Here is a 25,934-nt window from a genome sequence, read left to right as displayed (position 1 = left end):
CTCTCTTTCCTCCTGTTTTTCTCTTTTTCCTCTTGTGTTTCCCTGTCTGCTTTAAATAAGATGCAATCTCTTTAACAGTGATTCAGTATGTTCATTTTTCATTTGCTGAACAAACATGTTGAAAATGCATATAAAGCAAAGCCCTAGGAAGCAATTGCATGGCAGCTGGAAGATTATTCCCCAATTAGGCCAAAAATAGCGTTGCCTCATATAATTAATTATTAAATCATAGGTGAAACCATTTGCCCTAGCACACCATTTTTGCCTTGGTCTCTAGTCTTCTCCGCACACCATCATTGCACTTTGCCCTGCAAAGCAGTCCCTTTCCTCCCTGGAAAGGTCTCCATGGCTCCACCACCAATGGCTCCATTTGGAGCTCCATGCACGTGCCATCCCGGAGGGGAGTACTTCGCCTTTTTGCAAACCATAAATACAGGTGGAAAAATGCAGCTCTGTGGGTGTTTCTCTACTACTACTCGTAGCTCAAAAGATTTCAGGCTAAGGCAAAAAACAGAAATACTTTCCTGTGCAATTAACCTCCACGTGTACCCACGGCCAGAATGTTGCGTGGGAGAAATTTTTTAATATAATTCTGGCTTTCTATCAATGGTAGCTTGGATTTTAACACCCCCATAACTCACACTAGCCCAAGGCAGGATCCTTCATGCCTTGCTGCCACCATTACACAAGGCAGCTGCCCCTTTCCGGCAGGACGAGGGGGATGGATTGCGCCAGTCCAGCTCCTCTGCGTGGGAAGAGGTCAGAGAGCATGCCGATGGGCATAGCGGGATGGCAGGGCTAGTGACAAACAGGGGGTCAGGCCAGGGACAGTACCCCCGCTGCCAGCACAGTGGCAGCCGGGAGATCAGGATGTCCGTCCTCAGCCCAAGGGGCATCTTCTCTTTGCGACGTTGCACAACCCTGCCCACACTGCAGATGTTCCAGCAGCAAAGCAAAACAAACAAACAAAAATTACAGCTCTTAGGTTTCCTCATTTTGACTCACTGCACTTTAATTTTGGAAACCTTGCTCTCATTTGCAGCAAATTCACTGTTGGGAGAAAACTCGTTCCAGGCTCCATGCTTAGCCAGGCGACCGGTCCCTCCAGAGCAAGTGATTTGATCTGGGTTCTGGGGCTCTGTTTAATATAGCTGTTTTTGAAAATTTGGGTAGTAACATTTTGCAGAAAACAGAGCCATAAAAGCCACCACAAAGTAAGTGCAACACCAAGTGAGATCTCTGCGGGACCCGATCGCCCTGCAAACGTGGGCCAGGGCTGTGCCTGGCCCTTACCTTGCGCTGCGGGGTTGCGCACTTGGGACGGGGTGTCGTGGATCTCCAGGGTCCATTCCCCCGCTGCCTTCTCCCCCCAGCAGTGGACAGTCATGAACTCCCAGCCCTTGAATCCTTCATTAGAGTGGTCAAACACCCTGCAACGGGAGTGAGGAGGTCAGGGGCCCACATCAGCACAGCAGCCGTTAAAGCAATGCACCGACAAGCATGAGTCTGAACATCTTGTTTAGTTAGAAAAGGCAGATATATAAATAAGGATTCATTTCTCTGTGGACTTGAGGCTTCAGCTTGAGCAGGCTTATTGGCTACCAGTGAGACCTTAGGCTGGCACTGAGGCCTGAGGCAGATTGTTGCACTCACACAGATATCGCCAGGGTTGCTGCCAGGCGTGCTGGCAACCACAGACAGCCAAAACGGCTGCTGGCATCTCGCTTCCACCACAAACACTTCACCAAGAGCCAGGTGCCGGATCCAGGGCCCTCGGCCACGTCCTGCCACCTCTGCAGAAAGCGTTCCCACGACCGCATCACAGCACACCTGCCCATTGAGATGGCAGCTGGCACGTGGCAACGCCCACCCGGGGTGCTCTGAGCCATGGCAAGGTCAGGGCTGATGAGATTTGGCCCTGAAAGCCCAGGGGAGCAGGAAGGGGCCTGGAGACGTACCGGTAGTGCAGGCGCTGTGTCAAGCTGCCCATGGGATGCTCTGGGGCCCCTTTCTGGCCCTCCTGCACTGCGTTCCCCCAGGAGGTGCCAGGACAGGGCTCGGCCCCCACGGAGCATCTCTCCAAGCAGGGCTCGAGGCACAGCACAAGGATGCCGAGCATTCACCACCTGCACTGGGGTGCCAGTATTTGCAAGCCCCAATGCCTCCCCACATCTGGAAATCCCATTTTGTAAAATACTCAAGCAAAGGAGCCACCAAAAGGGAAGAAGCAGCATTTCTGCTCCTCCTAGTTACAGGCAAACTGTGAAACAAACCCTGTTCCTGGAGGAAGGCAACAGGCAAGACAGCAAAAAGCAGCATCTCCAACAGCTGCTCAACAGCCAGATAACACTTGGGAGTCTTCAAACCACCGTAAACAGTTATGCTCATGGCTCACAGTTACTGAGGGACCACAATTTGGGATGCCAGAAGCCTGACTCAGCTTAAGAAAGGCGATGACACCATTTTTTTTCCCCAGTTTCCCGTGAACTGTGACACAGCAGTCCCTACCGGTTTCACATTTCTAGTTCAAAGTCAGGAGAATAAGGCTGTTTCCATCTTGTGTGCTCTGGCAGCAGCTCCCCGACATTGCACGAGAAAGGGATAAGGAAAGGCCAGGGAAGCTGCCTTCCCAAACTGCATTTTGTTTTTTTCCCCCACCCTTTGGCACAGGACTGAGGCCCCACAGCAGCTGCTTTTACCTTCTTGCAAGGAGCTGTGACCTGGTTCCCGCAGGGGAGATGAGGCTGATCTGCAGGTCCCCCCGACGAGGGTGTGCGATGCTGATGCGCACAACAACATGCTCCAGGTAAACCACGTGCTGCTCGTAATGGTCAGCGCAGGCACTGGTGAGGGTGGTGGCGCGCACCACGTGGTCAGCACGGATGTACCTGGCAGGGACAAGCGGAGTGTCAGCAGGAGATGGCAGAGTGCTCGTCCTTGGGGAGAGGTGCCTGAGGACAGGGCAGCAGCTGGCCAGGGGTCGGCTCATCCCACCCGCGCTCAGGGGCCATGGGTGCCGTCTCTCCCCAGCACCTGCCTACCAGCCCAGAGGCTCTGACCTAGGCACTTTGCTGCAGTGCCCCAAAGCCAGTAGCTGAGCCCAGCAGTGACGACCAGCTGCAGCATGGCTGGCCAAAGGCAATCAAGACGCGTGGGCTTCAGAGGGCACATGCTCAAATGCAAGACTAATCACCGCCCTGGGAAGAATTGCGTCCCAGGATGCTTCTCATCCATGCTGCTAATGCATAATCTACTAGCAGGGGCAGTCCCTCTCTCTCCTATTCCCAGACTTCCTCATAGGATACTTCAGTACATATGTTTGGGAGTCTGACAGCGATCACATAGTTTGGCTTTACTTTGCCTTAGTCATTCAAAATAATCAAAATAGTTATAAACAGTGATGTAATTCCTGGGAGGACCAGTGAACACTCAAAAACATCACATGTAAGGACAACATCTGAGATGCTTCATGTGTTCCTCATTGAAAAAAAAATACCTTTCCTTAGGGTGCCAGGATGCTAAAGAGGTTCAGGTATTTCACTCTCACTGAGCAAATGCTGTTTAGACCTGGCCCTTTTCAGTGTTTTCCTTCCAGGTGTGTAGCCTCCACCTCAAGTAACCTGCTCCCACTGAAGTGCGGCCACCTGACCAAAGCTTTTAAATAACCTGTGCCTTGAATTACCCACACAAAGCCAGAGGTAGGGGAGGATCAGAGGCAGGGGCTGCTGCAAGGCTGCAGGTGAGCCCACATGCAGAGTCAGGGCTGCAGATATGCGCCCACAGTGCTCAAGCCCTAAGAACTGACAAACTCGAGACACGTCCCCAGCCCATGGCAGCAGTGGCCAGCTGCTGCTCCAGCTGGGCAGCTGCAAGCAAAAGCCCAAGCGAACAGCAAGAGCAAGTAGGGAAATGCGTCACGTGGAAAATTGTTGACCATTAATAGCAACAGCTTGAGCCTATTCATATTTCTCAGGAAATACCTGCTCACTTGGTGTGTAAGTGGGCGCAGATGACGCACGCATCTGTGCCCTTTACGTATTTTGCTCAAGACTGATAGATAAAGAGACAGAGGATGTAAAATTGCTTAAATGTGCCAACATTTTCAGCAGGGTAAGTTTCCCCCCAAAATGCAATCCAAACTGCACCAAACTGCTCTCTGTATTTCCATCTTTTCCCACAAACTCCATTTTAACAAGGGGCAGGAGGGGCTCCTTAATGAGACATAACTTGAGAGTGTTTCCTTTGGCTTCTCATCTGTGCTGTGTCTCTCTGCTTCCTATCAGCAAGCCACAGACGCTCTGTTTTGTTTAAACCTGGTTTCCTACTGCTTCACAGCAAAAAGCAGCAAATTATTGCATCCTCTCTTGCAATACATTGTCCTAGAACCGGAATTTGCTGAATTGCTTTACAGTAACAAGATGCTTTTGAACAAGATGTATGCCTTATGGGCTCCAAGTGAGCTTTTTATTTTAATTATCGGTGCAGTGTTTCTCTTTGGTTTGCAATTAGTGTCTCTATTAGATAAATTGCTTTATGAACAAACTTGGCTACAAATCATTACTCTTGCTTTCTTAATTCTTTCCAAATAAATTTTGCTTTTTTGATCAACAAATTATCTGCTCTAAAAAATGAGGTTGTGTCTTACTAGGAGGTTTGATTTTGCCAGACACTCTAATCTGGCTCAAGAGAAAATTATGCCACTTTCATCAATCAATTGGTCGCTGCACTGGGACACTGGGACTCCTTTAAATGCCTGCTTTCCCGCAGAGTAATATCTGCCTAATGGCATAATGGGAGTTTGGTTTCAGCTGGGAATGGATCAAGCCTAAAGAGAGGCAGAAGGGTCTACGCAAGCCCCGCAGGCATCTGGCCTGCCTTGGCCTTGGAGAGCACAGCCCAGCCTCGTCTGTATTTGGGAATGCCGGAATGACAGCCGTCAGTGCCTGCCTGTTGTAGGTGAGGACTCCTGCTGTAGTGAACCCAGTGCGGGACGAGTCGTCGAGGCACCAGCAGAGCAATTATTAACGTAGCCCTTTCTCCCGTGCTCACCTCCTCAGTTAATGCTGGGCTGTGATACCCCAGGGAAGCACCAGCAGTTTATAGCAGTAAATCCCTTTGCTCACATCACTGATCTCACCCTTCAGTCTAGCAGATAAAGAGCTACCAGTAGTATGATACAAACCTGAAATGGTCTGAACCTGACGCCAAATTCAAAGAGACTGCCGGCGTTACTCTAATGGGAAGTGGGAGAAGTCCTTGTAACAAGCTCCCATTTTTGGTGCCTTCAAGTCAAAATGAGCTCTTTTGTGGAAAAGAGGTATCAGCCCAACACATCACTGTTTACATAGCAGCCAGCAGGTGAATACTCTGGTCTCCCTAAGCCAGTTCCAAAGTGGCAAACAGCACTCTCAGCCTTCAAAAATTTCCTGCTGATCACCTGCCTGGGAACTGAGAGCACAGAAAGAGCAATATAAATCATCTGCAGCCTAACGTGGTCCGACAGAGCCCCTGTGGGACCCACTTGTCATCACGCTGCAGGTGCAAATCCCGGGTAGGCACTTCTGAATCAATACACAGGACATCAGGTCAGCTGGTAGGGGTTGTTCTGACTTTAAAATCCATGAATATTCCCTTGCTTTGAGGTAGGAGCTCACCTGGTGCTTTGAATTACTGCCAGGCTTGAGATGCTTGTACAGAGAAGAACAGAGCTTAGCAGGCTTTCTTAGCCCAAACTGTAAATAAGGCCGCATTAGCTCCCAGAACCCTTGTATCTGGTAATTGTTATGAACCGAAATAGCAAGGGATTTTATCACAGCTTGCATACAGGCTCTTCAGGCAACAGGGCTTGTCCTGTTCACCATGACTCCTAATTTCCAAGAAGCAAACTGCCTGTAATCTTCTGTAGAGTTTATATTCCTTCCTGCAGAGCAGCCCAGCAAGGCAGTGAACACGAAAGACAACCCACAGGGAACTTAGGATAGGGAACAGGAATATCTTAGTATCTCAGAAGCAACATCAGTACCAAGAAACATCATCCAAAAAAATATATGAAACTTATCTGGCTTGTCTGAGGAAGGCAGCTCAGAATGACCCAAGAACCCCAGTCAAAGTTCCCCCAGCTTAAGCTATCACTCCCGGGATATCCAGGGTCTCCAAAGCTCCATTTCAGGGTTTGGCTGGATGTGCCAATGGGTGAAAATCAGATTTTGAAATGCTCACAGCGAGTCACAACTCGGCAAGTCTTTGCAAGGGTATTGCTTCCTCCCTGAAACCAGGCAACCAGAAAACACTGAGCCTCGTGCAGAGTCTCTACATTGCAAAACTTCATCAAACCCTTATTGCAAGAGGCTGTATATCCCTCAGACCCAGGAGGGGTTCGCAGCCAGCAATACTCACTTGGGCACCCTGTCCAGGCTTCCAACACAGACATGCTGGGGGGGAACTGCTTTCCACTTCTTAGCTTCCATCACAATAGCTTCTGCATCCACCAGACCAAATCCATATAGATGGCTAACTGGAAAGAGAGAAGACTCAGAAACCCACTTCCTTAAAAACACTGCTTGAGCTCCAGAGCTACCTGGGGGGAGGGGGGGGGAGGGAATAAATTTATACTTGGCACTCAGCATTTCAGAGAAAACAAAACCACAAGCAAAGGAAGGCTGAAGTATGCAAAGCCATTATGGAGAAAAGGTCTTCTCCTGAGGCTCCTCACCAGCTAGAGGACTCAACCTGCTGCCAAGCTCCCCACCTCCCCCTGGAGCAAGACAACCCATGAAGGGGGCACGGGGCAGATGGCGCAGTCAGGCAGCGATGAGCAGAACTGCAGCAACAACAGTATGCTCAAGAGTCCAGAAAACGGCTCGGAAATCTACCCGGGTACTTAGGCCCTATACAGCACAGCTGCAACACAGCTCTACCACTCATGAAATGCCGTGCGAAGACACCGGACTAGCACAGCCATGCCCTGCAGCAACGTCAGTCACCATCCTAGCCAAAACTGCTTCTGGCTAATTCCCAAGGTGCTGTGCAGCATGACAGGGCTGCTTTGTCCTGGCTTAGCAGAAGTTTCAGCACCTCTTTGCCATGGCATCTCTTTGACAGGTTGTGTTGCAAAGCACCAGCACACCTGAAACATCCCCCAGCCATTTGGGAATGCACAAGAATTGCTCCTGCTCTGGTTATGAGGCACTAATCAACTTGGCTAAGTTACACCTCAAAGGTGCCCTGGAGCTGTGAAAAGCCTCGTGGCAGGGAGCAGCCCCTCTCAGCTGAAAGCTGTTTGTGAGCCTTTTCACCTTTGACGCAGGTAGCCACCACTTAACAAGGGCCAGGGCTGACTTTGGGGTTTTTTTCAGCCACCATGCCTCGGGCAGTGCATTGCAGTGTGGGCTGGCAGGCAGGGCTTCTGGCCCCAGTGGAAGCACGGGCCATGCACAGCTAGCTCTTCTCTAGCCATCTTCTTTCACTGTCTCAAATCCCTGAGCACTGACCAGCTACTGCTTGATGAAACGGGCAGCAGATGTTGTGGCTCTGCTGTTCAGGATAGCCGATGACAAGCAGGTTTTTGCAGAGCTTATTGAACTGCAATTTATTGCCCACTCCTTGCGCTGTTCAACAGCCTGCAATACAGCTGGCACAGCTCAAAACCAGCTGAGAGTGGTCATTTAGGGAAAACACCCTTGTCAGCAGGGCTTTGTGGGCCTTTATTTTGCCTTTTGCAGACTTTTTTTGCAAATAAAACTCCTTATCCAAATGTGAGTCAACAGAGAGGAGACAACACAAAGACAAGCAAAGCAGACTGCTGAATTTCAGCTGTGCAAATCATTGTAATAAAAAAAGATGGCTTTGCAAAGATCCTCTCTCCACACTCACCCAACAATCGGTATGGATGGACCTGATCCCGCACGCCTGCCTCACCTTTGTGCCCTGCACCGTTTGTCTTCCAGTCGGCCGCTCGCAGGTGTGCTGGCCTTGAGGTCTTAACCAGCAGGTGCTGGACATCTCTCCAGGTTAGCAAGGGGCTACAATGACACAGGCACAGAGGAACACTGGTTACAAGGTGCCTTTGCCATACTGAAGCTGTTGCTCTGCACCGCCTTGACGCACCACTCCAGCCTCAGCTACTAATATCAATAATCAATGGTTATTGATAAATGCTATCTGCCCTGACGAGAGCTTGGTAGCTGCCTGTGGTACCCAGGACCGAGCGGGTGGCGCTGGCTGCGGCACTCTGGAAGGAGCAGTGTTCAGGCCACCCGGAGGGGACTGATGGCACATGGTTGAGGACATTTGCAGGCATTTATTTCAGGCAAAACATACTTAGCTTTCGTGCTCCAAGGTGTAATTAGAGCAGATCAGGAATGAACCGAATCCCAGTGTGGGGTACTAAATGCAACAAGCTCATTGATACATGCCGCAGACCAAATCCTACCTTTGTAGGAGTTATGAAAAATATTGCAGGAAATGGAGTCTCTCATTTAACAGAAAAATGAAACTCAAGGTGAGACCTTAGCCAGAATTTACATGATGATTTTGTGTTCGTGGGTGCTGGACATGGGGCGCTGCTGGCTTTTGAACATCATCCAAGACCCCAGCTCAGAGATATTTTTGAAGAATTTTTCATGCTTTCTCTTACAGTCATTTCTTGAGTATCTCAAGGATTGATTTATAATTCTACAAACAACATCTAGGAGGAGAAATATAATTTATTCCTTCTCATTGTAATGGAGTGTCTGAGTGCTTGCATTTCTCCGCACCATGCTCTGGTACTTAATGTTGCATTTTATGCCCCAACGAAACAATCCAAAAATTACATATAATACTCTTAATGTATTTGTAATGAAAATGACATCTCCTGAAATGTGTTCACCCAACCTGGCCTCTGGGATTTAAAACTGAGCCAAATGGCTGGAAGTTGGCAGGAGAGGGGGAAGACTGATGAAGACAAATGAAACTAGATATGCCACGAACTCCATCTCTTAATGCGATCATATTATTCTTCTGCAGCACTCTGCCACTCATGCTTACCTGCAGTTTATTTGTAGCTTTGGGAAACAGAGCCATGGCTTGGGTTTATTTTTATTTTCTCTTCATAAAAATAATACTGTTGAGAAGCCTATGAGAAAACGCTCTGCAGAAAAACATGGAGAAGCCAGTGCAGCTCAGCCAGGGCCAATGATGCTGTGTTGTGCAGAGGGGTCTGGGACCAGGACCAGGCAGGGAGGTGAAGCAGCGGGCTGAGTTGCAGCTCACATTTCCCACCAGAGCTCATTTCAAATGGGGAGAGGATTGCTGTTGTTCATACTGCATGAATTTTTGATGTTATGCAAAAGCAGTCCTTTTACACTGAATGGAACACTTGGTGAAAACTATCACTTTTGCAGACATTTTCTATTTTTCATGACATTTTCTGACATATTTTTTCAACAAAGTATTTATAAAACTCCTTTCAGAGCTGGTTGTCAGTGGCTTCAATGTATCAGATGAAAAGCCTGACTTACAAAATTCAAGTTTTCAAAAGAGGGGACAAGTGAAGAATTAGCTCAATAAAACACAAAGTAACAGTGCGGTATCAAAACTTGTAAAAGAGGAGCAATCCAGAATAACTTTGGCCCATTTTGAGCAGCTCCAGAGAAAAATACATTTCCTTTTTTTTGTCCACTTTTGATCACCGGATACTGAGTTTGAAAACATCCCACCCAAAAGCAGGCAGTGAGGGCGGAAAAGTTAACTTACTTTGCTTCCAAAGCCAAGGCGATGATTCCAGCAACCATGGGGGCAGAGACGGAGGTGCCGGTATGGCCGTCAGTGCAGCGGTGCCTCAGGTCCGTGGTGACCTGTGGACAGAGGTGCTGCAGCTCAGAGCGGTGCAGCTGGCTTTGCAGCAAGACAGTAGAACAGGAAGACTCCCTGCATGGGCAGGAGGTTGCCATGCACCACTGAGAGCTCAGGAGTTACTTAAGATACTTCTGAGCAGCCACTGGGAAGTGGAGCCTGTGGGTACCTAACTACCACGGCAACTCCAAGACTTCCAGGGCCCCCAGAGCCAAAGGAAAGGGCTGCGGAAGTGTTCAGGGAGTGAGAAAGCTCCCACACTTTCAGCTACCTTGCTAAAAGATGCAAAATCTACTTGACGGGGGGGAAGTCAGATTTGCCATGGGGCAGACAGAGCAAAAGCTGTGACTGGGTGCTGTGAGCAGGGCTAGGCGCATGCATCTCCATACACAGCAAGATGCACTCCCACACTGTCCCAGTCTCCCATTGAGTTCCACTGTATCAGGTGCCTTCCTTAAAAGCACCTTATTTTTATTTTCTCTTCATAAAAATAATACTGTTGAGAAGCCTATGAGAAAACACTCTTCAGTAAAACAGAGAGAAGCCAGTACAGCTCAGCCAGGGCCAATGATGCTGTGTTGTGCAGAGGGGTCTGGGACCAGGACCGGGCAGGGAGGTGAAGCAGTGGGCTGAGCTGCAGCTCACATTTCTAGCATTTTGCACAAATTTCCATTTTCATGGGAAAGAAAAGCATTTCCAGCCTTCTAGTTTCAGAGAGAAGCTCAAAGTTTGAGTAATAAAAGCTTGGAGAGCAAAGGTGGGGAGAGATGTTCAGCTTATTACATTTTTAAAAGGTTCGTGGGCTTTGAGTTAATCTCAAGATTTTGCAGGGGGAACTTGTCACTCTGCTTCTCAGTGAGGCTGCCTTAGAAGCTGCTGGTTTTGCCCAGCTCTGACACAGCTGCTTGCTCACCTATGTGCTGGTAAACTGATGTGGGATGTGAGCATCATGAAAGATGGCCCCCAACAGAGACACTTCAAGTCTGGCTTCTGGGTGTACATAACGTTTTGGGGGCACAACTGCAATCATTCTTGAAAAAATTTTGATGCATAAAAACTTCATTTTCTGCCAAAAAATAATTTGGGTAAAAAATTCCCTATCAGCTCTGGTAATGTGCAGCACTAGTGAGTGATGTTTTGATTGTCTGAGTTGCAGATGACGCACGGACACTTTCATACGGAAATGTCTTGCTGCAAAGAGACCACAAAAGTTGTTGTGACAGGGCAAATATAGCCTGCACAGCAGGGAAAAAACATCCGAGATGTCCAGAAAAAGATTCATTAGCCCTTTGTGACATTGCTTTACTGCTTCTTTGAGGGAAAGCTCTCTATTGTAACAGCATGAAGGAGGAAATCAAATGGGAAACATAAGAGCTCACTGGCTTTTCTTAAAAGCTGTTGTCCTGGCATCAGAGCACTCCCACATCCACCTTGGTGTGACTAATCGGCTAAAATATACCTTGTGCCTCCTGGAGCCATGCAACCTTGCTGAGCATAAGTCTTGTCAGGATGTACTCAAAATCCTGTTCAAACATGCTGCTGCATAGCCAGATGGGCCTTTGAATTCAGGCATGTTTTATTCAAACATATTTGAAGCAATTACCTTGATCAACGTGCAGCAGTAGCTGCCAAGCCAGGTTGCCAGCTCCCTACCCATGCCCCTTGCTGTGCCAGGCACTGAGGGCAGGCACTACCTCTCCAGGGGATGGGCAGGCGCTCTGCAGCAGGACATGCACAGGCGCAGCTTTAGCAGAGACAGGAGATGTTGTGCAATGCTGGAGCAAAGCCCTTCCTGCCTCTGCTGGAAGCAGAGGGTGCTCAGTTTGAGCAGAATGCACAAAACTGCTGATTAACTATACCAGTTTTGCAGCACAGACTTCCACGTGACTTTAGCAATCACTGTGAAAATGGAGAGGCCTCTTTTGAAGATGGGTCGAACTTGGGCTGTAAGTTGGCATTGTGTTCCCATTAAATTAATCAAAGCACAGCTGCCCCAGCCCTGCCGTTCGCCTGCACTAATCACACCCTCTGGCTCCGGGCAGGAGCACTCCAAGCCTGTGCATATGGCGGGTGGCAGTGGTAGGTAAGGAAACACCTCCCCCCTGTTTATTCAGCTGACAAACTACTGCATGTGCATGTATTTCAGGCAAGGTCCATCATTTGTTCCTCTTAATATCAGGCTCCAAACACCTGCAAGACCTCAGGAATGTCACAATCTTTAATGCATTAATCCTCAGATAATATCTGTGTAGGAGGAGCTGCTCTTATACCTGCTTTGCAGGTGGGGAGCTGAGCCCCAAGACACTAAGCAGCTCAACGAGGGCACCCGAGGGCTGTACTGTGCTGCACAGCAAGGACTTGCATTCAGATTTCCCAGCCCCCTGCTACACACCTCCATCTTCCCTCTTTATTCCTGTCTCAGGCTAAAAATCCTTGAAATGCCCTTGTTTAAGCAGAGGGAACCTTAGGAGACAGGTGAATGTTTGTATACCCTTGTTTTTTTGCAAATCTCCAGCAAAGCTTTTCACACAGATGCAAGGGGAAAAAAAAGAAAAAGAAAAAAAAAAAAAAAAAAAAAAAAAAGATGCCCAGGTTCTTCCCAAGGAAGCAACAATTGGAGCCTTTCTCCTGAGCAATTTTGCAGAGTTTCACCAGAAAAACCATGAGCAAAACGCACCACAGAGCTAACGGTAAGGCCCAGATCTTACAGACAAGCCCATTCTGCCTTTCAGGTGTCTGAGAAGTCCAAATGACTCTGAAGATAAACATGCCTAAACGTTTGCTGAATTGGGCCAAGGCATAGAAAAAGAAAAAAAATGAAATGATGCCTAAAGTAAATAAATCCCTAAGAGAGAGTCCACTGGAGTAAGGATGTCTAGAAACTTTGCCAAACCACCAGCAGTTACATTCATACTGGCTCCTTATATTCAACCTCTTTCACACTAAAGGCTCCCATCCGAAAGGTGCATTGCCTCACCACTGCCAAAAAGCAGTCACCTCTGGGGTGAAATGCAGCCAGGCTGTTACAGCATGAACTAGCATTTCTAGGAAAATAAATTGGCGCTACTAAGTCGTGTGTTGGACTATCGCCACCACAGGGGAAGCTTACAGGGAAGCGCTGTCCCACTCAGAGAAGTGGGAAGAGAAGAGAAAGCTTACTATTTTTCGCTCGTAGAAGGCTCCACTGCTGTAGGTGGTGGCAAGGGTGGAGGCACATTCCTCCAGGTACCAGGGCTTGTACCCATTCTCGGTGGTGCTGCTGACGGAGATAGTGTAGATGCTGTTGGTGTAGCCATCACAAGAGCAGTAATCACCTTCTCTGCCTCCGTTTCCGGATGCCCAAATGAAAATGGACCCCAAGCCCCTGCGGCCCTGCAGCCAAACAGAAAAATATGTGATGAGACCAAACGTTTCTCTAGAATAAACTCAGATATCAGTACAGGAAGGAGAAGAATTGCAGTCCTCTGCTACTGCTAAGCACGATGTAACTGCTTCTGTAATCATCGTCCCTCTAGAGTTAGGATTTTGGGTTAGGTTAGGATGTACATCCGTACATCCTCCGGTGTGGATCCCATTCTTCTCCAGTCCACCCCACCCAGCCTCAGCCCGAGCCCTCATTGCCTTGGGAGCGATCTCATTCACACGCTACATGTGCACCTTCTTGCAGTGAGTCTCAGTTTTAAAGGCAGTGACTATCCAAAAGAATAGCAGAGTCTTAGGGGAATGGGATTTTGGTGTCTTTTGCAAATTCTCAAAGGGCAAAAATCTTGGGAATTCACAGCACCCGCTCAAGGCTGAAACCTCCACCACAGCATTTTCCAGTCATGTATGGAGGGGGCTTGTGTCCCACCACATCATACAGGAGAAGGAACGCAACCTCACCCACCCCACCTGCCTAGCCCAGACAGTCCGTGGGATGAATCAGCAGGAAACTCCCCCAAAACAGCATCTCCTTTGCTTGGAGCCCACAAAGCCCATTGCAAAACCACCTACCCAAACCAAAAGAAAGCTTCCGATAACATATCTTCTGGGATTTTTTTTTTCTAATCTTAGACTTTTTTTTCCCTGTACCTTGGCAAGAACATCTGATGGAGCAGCCCCTGTCAGGCACCACATCTGCAAGAACTGACAGAGCTCTGGCCAGGATTTTAATTTGCCAAGGAGGGAAAGGCAAGTAAGCCTCTGAGACCTCCCTGGAGACAGGGGAAATTCCAGCCCGGGAGGGGAGAGAGAAGCACGGGGGAAGGTGGCAAGCGCTCCACACACACTTCTTTGACAGCCAAACACGCAAACGAGGGGCCTGTAACAAACTTGGCAGCACAGTACAGGGAGGGCTTGGCTTGCCCTTCCTCAGGACAGATGTCAGTGCTGGTGTCCGGGTGGCTAGGACACAGTTTGAACTCATTTTTCCACAAAGTAAATCCAGGAATAACCCAGCACCATGGAGGGTAGTGCAAAAACATTGAGTGGGAAGGGCACCAGGAGCTGTACAGAGCAACAGCCCTGCCTGCTTCTCAGATGGGGCCAAAAGAAGTTTTTCCTGGACCTAAGGGGGGTTTGGGACAGAGCAGCGGCTTGCTAAACCCCAGCAGCTTTAACTGCTTCACAGAGCTCTGTGGGTGCTGAGGAAAGGCCCTTGACTTCAGCCGACCTCGGCCTCTCCGGTGGGGCTTTAGGGGAAGCAAATATGGGGAACATGGGGCTTCTAAGAGCTTTCCACCTGGGTGCATTTTAGCAGGACACCCTGCCTTGGGCCTCCTTGGCCTCCCCCTCCTGGCTCATAGTCTCACAAAGCAGGTACCAAGCACAGACAGACAAGGGCAGGAAAGTTAGCACAGTCCCAGCCGCTGCCTGGAAAGCCCATAAAACCATTCCACTGATATACACTAAAACATATCATGCTCCTTTTTAATTAAGTTGCCTTTCTCGGAAATGGAGGTTTTGCACTTCTGTCCCTGTATGCGCAGCTCTCTAGAGAGCCTGGCTCACGCCTGCCAAGCTTGGCAGGAAATCAATCCACAAGAAGCAGTGGTAGAGCAAGCCAGAGAGTAGCTGGGGTGAACTCGACTTCCCTCGGAGTTACTCATGCCACAGTGCTATTTTGGAGCTAGCCTGGGCAGATTCAGAGTTCACCTCCCTCCTACTGCTTGGCTGTATCTTCCTCCACGAAAAAATGCAGCCTTCCTCCAGAGAAATTCACTAGAGTTTATTGTATTTTTTTAAGCATTAGTGGGGAGGGATGGTTTATTACCTGTCTTGCTCTCCTACTTGGAGACCCTGACCCTGCCTCCAGATACATAGGACAAGTAAGGCTATTTCCTTACTTTATGAAAGTTTTCATTATCAGGGTTGCCTCCTAGCCAAATAAGGGGGATTTTTCCATAGCAAAGATTAATAGAGTTATCCAGAGATCCATAAAAAAAAAAAAGGCGAAATTATTACACTGCTTTCTGTCAAGGGAGAAGCTTTCAAATCTATTGAGTCTTTGCCCAGCTGCCGCTGGGACTTCTAGCCCCACTTTCTAGGGTTTCCTGGATCTACGAGATTGCTCTGCCCTGACCTGTGCTTTTGGCATGGCCTGCTGATGTGGGCTGGTCCCCCTCTGTCAATGCACACCATATCCAAGGGAACCGGATGCGCTCTGCATGTTCGCTAGGGCACAGCTTTGCTGCATGGCTAGCAAGAACCAGACACAATACAGCAACACAGAGAGCAAATGACAAATGGCAAAATCCACCGATCTACTGAACAGGAAAAGACCAGCCTCACCATGGACAACCTAAGATTTCCCAAGACACTAATCTGATCATCTAGAAGCAGTCATTAATTGACAAAGGTGTGTGCAGATTTATCAGTGATTTCAATGCAGATAGGTATGCTGGAGAGCTGAAGGGGCTTACAGCATCACACCTAGAGCTTTGCAATTCCAGGTGCTCCAGGAAAGTAGTAAGGCTATCTGGTCCCACTAGCTGGGCAGCAAGCAGACAGCACTGCTGGAGGGCAATCCCTCTCTGCTGAGGGATGTGTTTTGTCCTGACCTAAACCCTGTGTCTTACTGAGCCCAGAAGAGTTGCATGGGAGGAAAGTGGTTCAAGTAGCACAACAGGGTTGCATGAATACACTAACAGGCACATAAATGGCATTTTCCTCCTCTGGAGGACATTAAAAGAATACACATCTGACACCTAAAGGTGTTTTCCAGCTGAGTGAGAGATCACCGAATGTAGCAACTCCTGGAGATCAGACTGGAAGAAACTCTTTCCCTTTGCTCTCAAACAAGTAACTGCTAAAATTTCTGCAAGGAGACCTGAAACACCCAACCTCTATATTTGAAACGATTCCTAAGCCAATGCCATTCTGGCAATGGGCTCCTTACTAGAATAATATTTGATCCAGACACCATTTAAAGGACTGGAAATCGCCCCTGGCCAAGGCTCACAACTAAGCAGCTCACTCCTGGAGGAGCATCCATTTGACATTGGCTGGGTTGGATTCTCCCCATTTTCACAGCACTGCTTTGGCACCATTGGCTTGTGTTCTTGTTTAAAGACACTCAGTTAGAGCCCAGGATAAATATCACCCCATTAGCTCAGGAACTAATAAGGTGTGGCAGAAGGAGCAAGTAACAAGAAGATAAATCACCCCAGTGCAGTCCTATTGCTAACAGATAAAGGTTATTTTAATGTTTCCATTAAAAACTCGATTTTAAAGATTTATAACTCAGTTACAGCCGTTTGCTTGGGCTAAAGGTTACCGCTAACTATCCATTTACAGCTTTCCTCATTATTTAAAGACAGGGAGTGGGCAACTAGGAGCTGCACATGCAAGGTGCTGTGTGCCGCAAATGCCAGAGGTGCTGGGGGCTGAGCCGGAGGGAGGTGGTGGGAGGGAAACACGGGGCCAAAAGGGGATTGCTTCCTACGCAGACCCCACGATGCACTGGATTTGGAGGGTCTGATGCTCTGATGCCCCTCATGAGGCTCCCTCCTCTGGATATACGCCTCTGCCCTGCGACACACTGGGCACAGCTGATCACTGTGGCCCGAACCGGACCCAGTGTCGCTCACTCTGGACACTGTCAGGAAAACCCGCCGTACGCAAGCCTCCGACACCGCTGGCAGGCTTTGCTTTCCGATTCGGAAAAAGCTCCCTGAAATGGAGGCCTGAGGGTCTGCACCAGGCAGATGCCCTGCCGCAGCCTGCTCCCTCTTACAGCTCCTATATGGAGGAGGGAAAAAAAAAGTCTACAAAGAAGCCTGTTCCTGTGTATTTATATTGAGTGAACTCCCATGCACTTCAATGAATTCCTCTTTAGACTAACTACCCCAGGCAGGAAATTAAGTAAATAGAGGGAAAAACACTCCACCCTATTTTTAGATAACATTAAGGCTGGAGGCAGAGCCTTTGGAGCAGCCTTGGGTCAGGAGCAACTCCGAACATCAGTGCATTTGCTTTCCAGCCGAAAAATCTCACAGCGCTTTGCAAAAAAAGGTAACGGCTCAGCTAGTTTCAACCGAGGAAGAAACCCAGGCGGGGGCCACCCAGCGTCAGCGCAGACCCAGCGGCATCCTACTGCCAGCCCAGGGTTCCCCAGCTCCGAGCTCTGGACGCTGCGATGCTGTAAGGATGAACCAGCCAGGAGGGCTATTGCCAAAAGAAGATAAAAGAAAAAAAAAAAAAAAGAAAAAATACACCTACATTACCCTGCCTAGCTTCCAGCCCCTTGCAAAAAAAATCGTAAGAAAGAAATTGCCAGAAGAAAAGCCGAAGCGAAGCAGCCCAAGCAAGAGGTGCTGCAAGCCCCCAGGAGCGCGCCCCAGCCCCGCTTCCCCAGCGGCGACATTTTCCCCCCGCCGTGCTGACTTTTTTTAATAAAACAAAACAACCCCAAGCCTCCAGAACAGCTGCTCGAGGCTTTGAGGCAGCCAGAACAAACCTGCCGAAGACATCGGCACCCCTTGGAGCGCACGCCGGAGAAAACAGCCGGGAAAAGCCCGGAGCAGCGACGGTCACTTACCGCGGCGGTGGCGGCAGAGGGGAACGTATCTCAAGAACAGTCTCTTGCCCAGTGTTTTTAAGCCAGTATTGGACACGTTTTTAAAACGCCTCTTTCTAGAAAGAAGCACGGGAAGGACACGATATCCAAAGCACGCTGCCGAGGGAGCGACAGCCATCCGTCAGGATCGACGCATGCTGTCAGCGCAGCCCAGCGTGCCGGCTGCTGCCCAGAGCCCTTGCACAACTTTGGATGGAGCCGCTTAAGTCCCAAGGACTTAAATAGCAGTTATCTGAGTTTTTGCAGTGCCCACAAGAAGCCCCGAGCCTGTCCCACCTCCAACCCAGCCACCTTGGGGTGGGAGGAGCGGCCGCAGGCCCCAAAATGGCCGCCGGTGGGCACAAAATGGCCGCTCCCTCCTGGCGGGAAAAGGCCTAAGATGGCGGAGCTGCTGTGAGAGAACAGCGGGAGCTCAGCCAGGCTGGAGGAGAAGGAGCGGGGAAGGCAAGCGTGGGGATGGCCCAGAGAGGCGCTTCCCCCTGCCTGACCTAACTACGGAGCCACAACAAAGTCGTCCCGCTGGAGACGCCTTCAGTTTCTCAGGTCAGCGCCTTGGCCTTTGGGCTGCGCCCGGCATGAGGGCAGGCTCCTTTCAGCTGCCATTGCTGCCCGTGCAGGGCAAAAGCTGCTGCCAGGGCGGCCGCGAAGGCAGGTTTTCCCGGCGAAGCTCCCCACGGCGCGGAGGCGGCTGGCAGCGGGCGGACCCGGGAGCGCCGCGCCGGCGGCCGAGCTCAGCCGCCACGTCCAGCTCGCGGAGGCGCGCAGGGCGAGGAGGAACGGAGGGAGGAGGAGGAGGAGGAGGGAGGTGGTGACGGTGTTGGGGGGGGAACGGGACACACGGCGGCGCGTTCGGGAGTCGCCTGGGCTCCGCCTCGGCTGGGAGGAAGGAGACGCGGCCTTGTCGCTGGCTCCCCGGCGCCCTCCCCAGCGCGGGCCTCGCGCTCGTTCCCGCGCCCCCCGCACGCTCGCCCCCGGGGCCGGGATCTCATACGGAGCAGAGGGAGGAATGCGCGTCTCCGGGGCGCTCTGTTCTCCACACCTTTTTAATGCCATGCTCAAAAGCCTGCTTGGCCAATAGACCAGGTCCATCAACTGTCTTCCCATCATCATCTGGCCCCCAGCTCGCGCTGTAAATGTCAATGTAATCGGGTCTGATGCCAAGCGACTTCGCTTCAACAACATCTGTTACATCGCCATCTAACATACGAATGCCTAAAAGCACAAAAACATCAGACATTAGGGGCTTAATGGCTTTTATGAACGTGCAAGGATTGAAATCAAAGGCCTTTTGTTAGCGGCAATCAAAGGCTCAAACCGCCTCGAATGGCTTAAAACAATGCCGCCGCGCGCTGCCAAGCTGTGCCGCGAGACGTCCGCCCGCTATTCCGAAACCTTCCTCTCTCTCTTTCTCCGCTTTAATTGCAAACGATGGGGAGGAATTAAAATTACACTCCGCTTGGGACTCTGGGGGCATCACGGCACGCGAGGAGGGTCCAGACGGCAGAGCTGCGCGGCCCCCGCGGCTACCTGCCGCGCCGGAGGGGATTACGTGCCTTCAGAAAGCTTCATGGCTGCAAATTCCCCATGCTAAAAGCGGATTTTTTTTTTCTAATTAATCAAATAATTCCTACGTCTGGAAAATATTAACCCTTTTCCTAAATACTCACCAACCCTCCCCAGTCTTTGGGGTGCAGGCACGCAGGGCTTGAACCTGTCACCTCGCACGGTGGTAGGATGAAGCCTGGCTCTCCATGAGCAGGGACAGACACAGCGGTTTGTCACTGCCCACCTGCGCTGGCATGCATGCCATCCCCTGCATCGAGAAGAGCCAGCCTCGTGCAGGGGTGGCAGCACCCACCAGGGACCAGCGAACCCATGGGTGGCTCCAGCTGGGCTCAACTGACACTTTTTTTGGAGGCAGGAGCAGCCCCAGGTGGAGACTTGCACTGCCAACCTTCGATTTAGGATCCCAACCAGGAGTTGCCTCTGAAACCTTCACCCTACCTCATCTCTTGCAGGACAAAAAAAAAAAAAAAAAAAACTCAGAAGCCCGTATTTATAACTGCACAAGAAAATGCATGGATACCTTGAGCTCAAAGTGGAGCAGGGGAGACCTCAGCACAACAAGCCAAAGCCAGGAGGACGCCCAAGCATTTTGCAGCCCGATCGCTGCAGCCCTGCCAGCCTTGGCCAGAGGCGAGTGGCAGCGCCCCAGGGGGATCAGCTTTCCGTGAACTGGAAGTCCCGATGCTCTGATTGCCACAATAAAGAGGATGAAGTGGTCTGGGTTGCAAAACATCGAGCCCTCCGTCATCGCTCCTCGCTGGACGGAGGGGAGCACATTAGCGGGGTGAATCACTGCAGCTGTGCAAACTCAGAGCAGGGCAGATTACATGGCCTTGCAGCTTCCCCCCCTCCCTGTCCTGCATGAATTCCCGTAGGAAGCAAATTCCCACCAGGAAGACGGGGGGTGGGGGGGTGGAAAGTGCTGATTTAATCAGCTGCAAATGCTGGTGACAGGCTGGCTTGTGCAAGGATCTGGTGCACGTAACGCCATCACCACCCCGCTGGCAGCGGAGAGGGGGACACCCAGCGAGAAGGGATTTAGAACACCAGGGAGCCAGGTTACGGGGGAGCAGAAAGATCAGTAGATACCAAGAAATAGAGAGCACCGTTTTCCAAGTTGATACAGCACTAAGTGCGGAAACCATGTCAAATATGCCTCCTCCTGTGACTGTAAGCGAGTCCTGTCCTGCCATGCCGAGAAATGGCCTTTGCAGGAAAGGTAGTGCCAGAAATTCTGATGCCTTATTTTGCCAGCCAGTGAGACTCTTGTTTATGAAATGCATTTCCCCTTCCACATGTATTTTTCTTAAAGAAAACAAATGCAGACCGATTTAATTACAGTTACAGCTGTGCTCTGGACAACAGTCAACTCAAATATATTTTTCTGACGCTGTCCCCTACCAGCCAAAAACAAGCTTAAAAATGTAAAATGAGGGAGCAGAGCAGTTCAAGAACTTCCTTTCTCTGCCATGTTTGCTAGAAAAGCTGAGGGGCACAAGCGAAAGGATGGAAGCGGGTGTCAGAGCCATGCGCAGCCATAGCGGAGCAAGCAAAAACATCCAGATCATTTTTGTGCTTGCAAAACATGGGTGAATTATCAGCAAGAGCAAACTAACTCCGGGTACTTGGTCCTGATCACCCTGCAATATATCCTGGGTGGACAAACAGCCTTTGGAGACTGTGACTGCTCCACCCTGCATGTTATTCATGCTAAGAGGAAAACCAAGAGGATGCGGTGCTGGCCGAGGAAAACTCACCCGGAGAGAACGCTCTCGCAGCACCCGGGCACGGGGAGGACAGCCCTGGCACAGTGGGCGCTGCAAAGCCATCTGCAGCGTGAGGAAGCCAAGGGTAAATGAAAGGAGGAGGGGGGCCAAGAAGCGAGAGAGGAGGCAGGCAGAGGAATAAATCAGCTATTTTCCATGCAATAAGCAATAAAGGCCCCAGAAGTGAGCATTAGAGAAAAAGGGAAAAGAAGGTGGTATGGCAGGACCGCTTTTTGTTTGTTGAACAGTAATGTATTTTGCCTACAGCAAATGAAAAGCAATGCAAGAGCAATGAAGAGCAGCAAGTGAAATTAGATGGTAGCTTTTTGAGTGTGACAAATCGGCTTCCCCGACAACTTTTTCTCATTAATCGCTGCTTTATTTGCGTAATCCATCTAAAAATCACTTTCACTGAAGCTGGAGCACATTTTCCTCCGCAATCACAAACTTGATACGGTTAGAGATCTTCCCCCCCCCCTTAAGTTGCCTAAACCCCCCAACCTCCAGCTGTCTGTCATATTTTATTGTTTCACTCAACATGGGGTTCCCTCTTCCCCAGCACACGCACGTGTCAAGGCTCTCATTAAAGAAATCAAGTTAAAACAGGAACCGTAGACTGTTTTAAAGTCGACAAGCAACGCTTGTCTCTGTGGCCATTGCAGAGAATTGGCTTGAAAGGGAGCGTGAACACTAGGGCCCTGATCCTGCAAGAGGCAAAACCGCTTAAATTCCTCCAAACGGAGCAAAGCCAAGAGCCTCCCTTCTGCCCAGCACCCTGCAACCTGGCTTTGCAGCAGCTTGGTTTGTGCTTGGAGCTGGTTTGCAAGCAAAAAGACTCTGGATGAGTCAAGGCAATTGGGCAAAGCCTTAATACAGAGGAATGGCTTATTATAGGAATAAGCTCAGCAGTGTAAGTCATCCCATGTGCACAAGGAAGCAGGGGACAGGATGAAGAGGGACGTGCTGTGGCACTTGCCTGGCCCCTCCTGCAGTAATTTCCTTCGTCTTTGCCCATCACGAGGAGGGCTCTGAAAGTCCCTGGCTGGGCACAGGGCTCCCCACGTGCACCCCACGCTCCTTGGCATCCCCGCCACACCTCCCAGCGCTGTGCGCCAGCCCCCGGGATCCGTCTCCCCACACCAGCCGACGGCAGCCCAGAGGTGCAGCCCTAGAGAAAGGGGTTTCTTTCTTGCATTGCAGAAAAGACTACAAACTAAGAGACAAATCTAGGTGCTTGAGTCCTTGCTCCGGGAGGCAACGCATCTTGCAGCAGCTCTGGCAGCGCAAGGAGCTGCAGATCCCTTTAGGAACCGCTCCTCTCCTGTTCTACCCTGCTGGGCACTAAAATACCCAGCAAATGAGCCCAACTGCTCTATATGTGACACTTCTTACGGCTTAAGCAGGCAGCTAGGAGCAAAGATAATCTGTCATACACAGAGTAATTCCAGCCTCAGTTATGTCCCATTTGCTACGCAGACGGTTCAGCTCGCTCCACAGCTTCCCTGGAACCCCACTTCCTCCCCACCGCAGCTGTAAAACTCCAGGCTGGTTAATTAGTCGCTAGCTTAAACCTCTCCTTTAATATGTTCCGCGTCTGAACTGGTTAAAGGCTACCCTAATGCAAATGAGCTTTCCGGTTCTAATTAGCACCTGCAAGCCAGTTCCGTGATAAAGATTAATTTGCTTCCCCCTGCACTGTATGATTTGTACGGCAGCAAAGGACGGCTCGGCGCCCGCTTCGCGCCCACGTGCGCGTTCCCGGGTGGAAAAGCCGAGCCGTTGCGGGGCCCGCACCGAACGCGGCGGGAATTTGACCGCGCACGGGCACGGCGGGAAGCCCCCTGGGCCGGGCCGGGCTCCCCGCGGGAGGGACCACGCGTGGCTGCCGTCCTCGGCCCGTCACCTTCTCCGTGAGGGTATCCGGGGCCGCCCCAAATCCGGTGGCCTCACGGCAACCACGGCCGGGAAGCGGGGGGGGGGCTGCCACGGCCGGCGCCTGCCGCCCACCTGGACTGCCCCACACGGACGCGGACGACCCCTCGCCCGGCGCGACTGCAAGCTTCTCCTTCGCTGCCGGAGACGCTTGCTGGCCTCCCGGGGACGGCGCGACCCAGGCCGGGGCGAGACCCAGCTCCGAGGTTTCCCACGCCCCGGCAGCACCTTTCCCGCGCCCTCCCCGGGTCCCTCCTTTCCCCAAGGAGCCACTTTCGGGCGAGCGCGGAGCGGCGAGGGGCCGGAGCCGTGCAGCGGCCTTACCTCCGATGCGTGCGTTGTAAGCGATGCCCACGATGCAGTATGAGTTGTTCGCCGCCGCTGCCACTTCCCCCGCGCAGCGGGTGCCGTGTCTGCGAGGGAAAAAAAACCCGGGGAGCGGATGCCGCCCAGCCGAGGATCCCCCGCTGGCGAGCTCGGAAACGGGGCCCACGGCCCAGGCGGCGGCGGGAACCGCCGCGAGAGTGGGAAAGCCCCTTGCCCCAAACCCGCGGCGGCGGCCGGGGGAATACAGGAAATTATTGGAAGGAAATAGAGGAAGTTATTGGCAAATTGCTTCTTGCATGCAGGTTTCCTTTCCGAAGTTTTGACATCTAACGCGCTAACGCAGGGATGCGCTTAGAGGATTGGCGTCGCTAGGGGAATTTGCGCAACGCTGGCTCCCAAACAGCTCCGGGTCCGCACGGTCGGACCAGAGGACACGCTTCCAGTCGTTGCTCAGCGATTCTGCCGTGCAAGACTTGCTATCACCAGCGGGACTCCTGCGGATTAACCAACCCCAAGCGAGGTTCAAACCCCACGGCTGCCTCCGGAGACCGGGCCTCCAACCCCGTCCGCCTCGCGCCGTCCTGGCGGCTCCTTATTCTCCCTCCGCTCCGTTTTTCCCCACCTTTGAAAGCCCGATTGAAATATTAACGCTTTCCATCGGCTTAACCCAGCTCCCGGGGCGGGACAGGAGTTATCATTCCGGCAGGGCTCCGAGGGTGGGAAGCGCCCGGCTGTGCGACCGCCCAACGTACTTGTTCTCGTTGCTGGCGTCGTAGCGCGGCGTCGGGTCGTGGTCGTTCCCGTTGACGTCGTAGCTCGCCAGAGGATCCTGCAAACGGGTTTTTTTTTGTTGTTGTTGTTTTTCCTTCCATTAGCTTGATGCAGTTTATTTCTCTGCCCAGCGGAGCGGCCACCCTGCGCAGCGGGGCACTGCAAGGGTGCCCGCCGGGCACCGGGACACGCGCTGGGCACCCCGACGCTCTCCCGTGCACCGCTTAGACACCGCGCTCCTTCTCCGGGATCAGAATCGCTGCCGACAAAACGCCTCCGGGAAGAGCGCGGTTCAATATTTTCTGCTTTCGCAATTACTTTTTAGGGGCTGGAGGAGGGGGCGGGCTACGAAGCGTTTAAGCTTTTCGTTTTATCCGTAGTGCGAGTCGCAAAGCCTCTGAGCCGGGGGAGATGCCGTGTTAGCACCGAGGAGCGCTCCAGGCTCGAGGCCGGCGGCACGGGGCAGCACCAAACGGCATTTTTCACTTCGTTTCCAACCCTTTCCTTAAGGCAAACGCAGGTCGCCGCGGCCGCGCGAGCTCCCCGCTACTTACGTAATTCTGCAGGAGGTCGGGGTGGTTTCGCTCTATGCCGTCGTCGAGAATGGTGACCACCACGTTTTTGCCCGTGTAGCCCCGTCGCCAGGCCGCGGGGATGTTCATTTCTGACCGGCAGCGGCTGTTCCTATCGCCGCAGTGCTGCAGGCAGAAACGGCAGGGCACGAGCTGCGCCGGCGCCGCAAGCCCCGCGCCGGCGCGTGCCCCGGCCCCGCTCAGCGCGGCCGCATGCCGCGAAGCTCGCGGGCTTGTCACAGCTCCACGCCATCAAGCGTAAATAAATACAAAAATTAAAGCCAGCCACAGTTAATCTGGGGCAACGCTATCTCGCTATTACTCGTCTCTCTTTCCAAAGAGCTCGGTTGCTTTCCGCGCTTAATTTTGAATGGATTTTCCTGCCAAATGCAAATCGATGAGCTAAAAAGGGAGGGGGGGGGAAATAAAATAAAAAGCGGAAAATATTGCTAGGGGTACTCACCAGGTACCACATGTTAGGCCATACGGGGTCGTTGAAAGGCAGCGGCTGCGGGTCGCCCCGGACGAGCCTCTTCACCCGGCGCTTCACCTCCTGCTGCTGCAGCCACTCCACCTGCGAGCGGAGCGGGGCGGCGCTGAGCCCGGCGGCGCTGAGCCCGGCCGCCCGCCGCCCTCGCGAGCCACCTCCAACATACGGGTTTGCTTGGCTCGATTTAGGCAGTCAGAGGTGAAATACTTTGGAAAGAGGTGAAACGCCTCAGCTGGACATCTTTTCTTTGGCCAGTTAGGGTTTTCTAACTTCGTTTTATGAACAACAAGGTGGGCAGGGGCACTGTGCACAGCCGACATTAGTCTCCAGCACTGAGTTTGGTTTAAAATATATTTTATGTTAAAAAAAATCTGAAATGATAAAAACACCCATTTCATAGAAAAATTCATTTCCGTATTACCTTGGCTGATAAGAGCACCTTGTTTCGTTAATGCTAAAAATGCATCTAAAGGCTGGAAGCAAAAACGCCCTACAGGCTCCCAGCCCCGGGCCCGGGGTCCCAGCTCCGTTTCTCACGTGCCCGGCGCTTCCCGGGCAGGCGCCTTCGGAAGCGGCGCCCCGTGGGGACGCCTCTGCTTTAAACACGCTCCTCCTCGAGC

At 51.5% G+C, this 25,934-nt stretch overlaps 1 protein-coding gene across 1 annotated transcript in view; it reads right to left on the bottom strand.

Moving 5' to 3' along the window:
- The window catches only part of PCSK6 (proprotein convertase subtilisin/kexin type 6), a gene marked incomplete at its 5' end in the record, with an annotated part of 48,984 nt that overhangs the window by 15,650 nt on the left and 7,400 nt on the right, over window positions 1–25,934 (bottom strand). Inside the window, 11 exons of the mRNA XM_062583296.1 lie at window positions 1,294–1,430; window positions 2,700–2,888; window positions 6,397–6,514; window positions 7,918–8,021; window positions 9,736–9,836; window positions 12,994–13,206; window positions 18,930–19,102; window positions 23,479–23,567; window positions 24,234–24,310; window positions 24,807–24,950; window positions 25,288–25,398. Coding sequence (XP_062439280.1) covers window positions 1,294–1,430; window positions 2,700–2,888; window positions 6,397–6,514; window positions 7,918–8,021; window positions 9,736–9,836; window positions 12,994–13,206; window positions 18,930–19,102; window positions 23,479–23,567; window positions 24,234–24,310; window positions 24,807–24,950; window positions 25,288–25,398 — 1,456 coding nt within the window. The remainder of the gene's footprint in view (window positions 1–1,293; window positions 1,431–2,699; window positions 2,889–6,396; window positions 6,515–7,917; window positions 8,022–9,735; window positions 9,837–12,993; window positions 13,207–18,929; window positions 19,103–23,478; window positions 23,568–24,233; window positions 24,311–24,806; window positions 24,951–25,287; window positions 25,399–25,934) is intronic.

The sequence above is a fragment of the Rhea pennata genome, chromosome 10 (genome assembly GCF_028389875.1).
Source record: "Rhea pennata isolate bPtePen1 chromosome 10, bPtePen1.pri, whole genome shotgun sequence".
Taxonomy (NCBI): Eukaryota; Metazoa; Chordata; class Aves; order Rheiformes; family Rheidae; genus Rhea; species Rhea pennata.
Note: the sequence above shows the minus strand (reverse complement) of the source record. Positions and strands in the feature narration are given on the sequence as shown.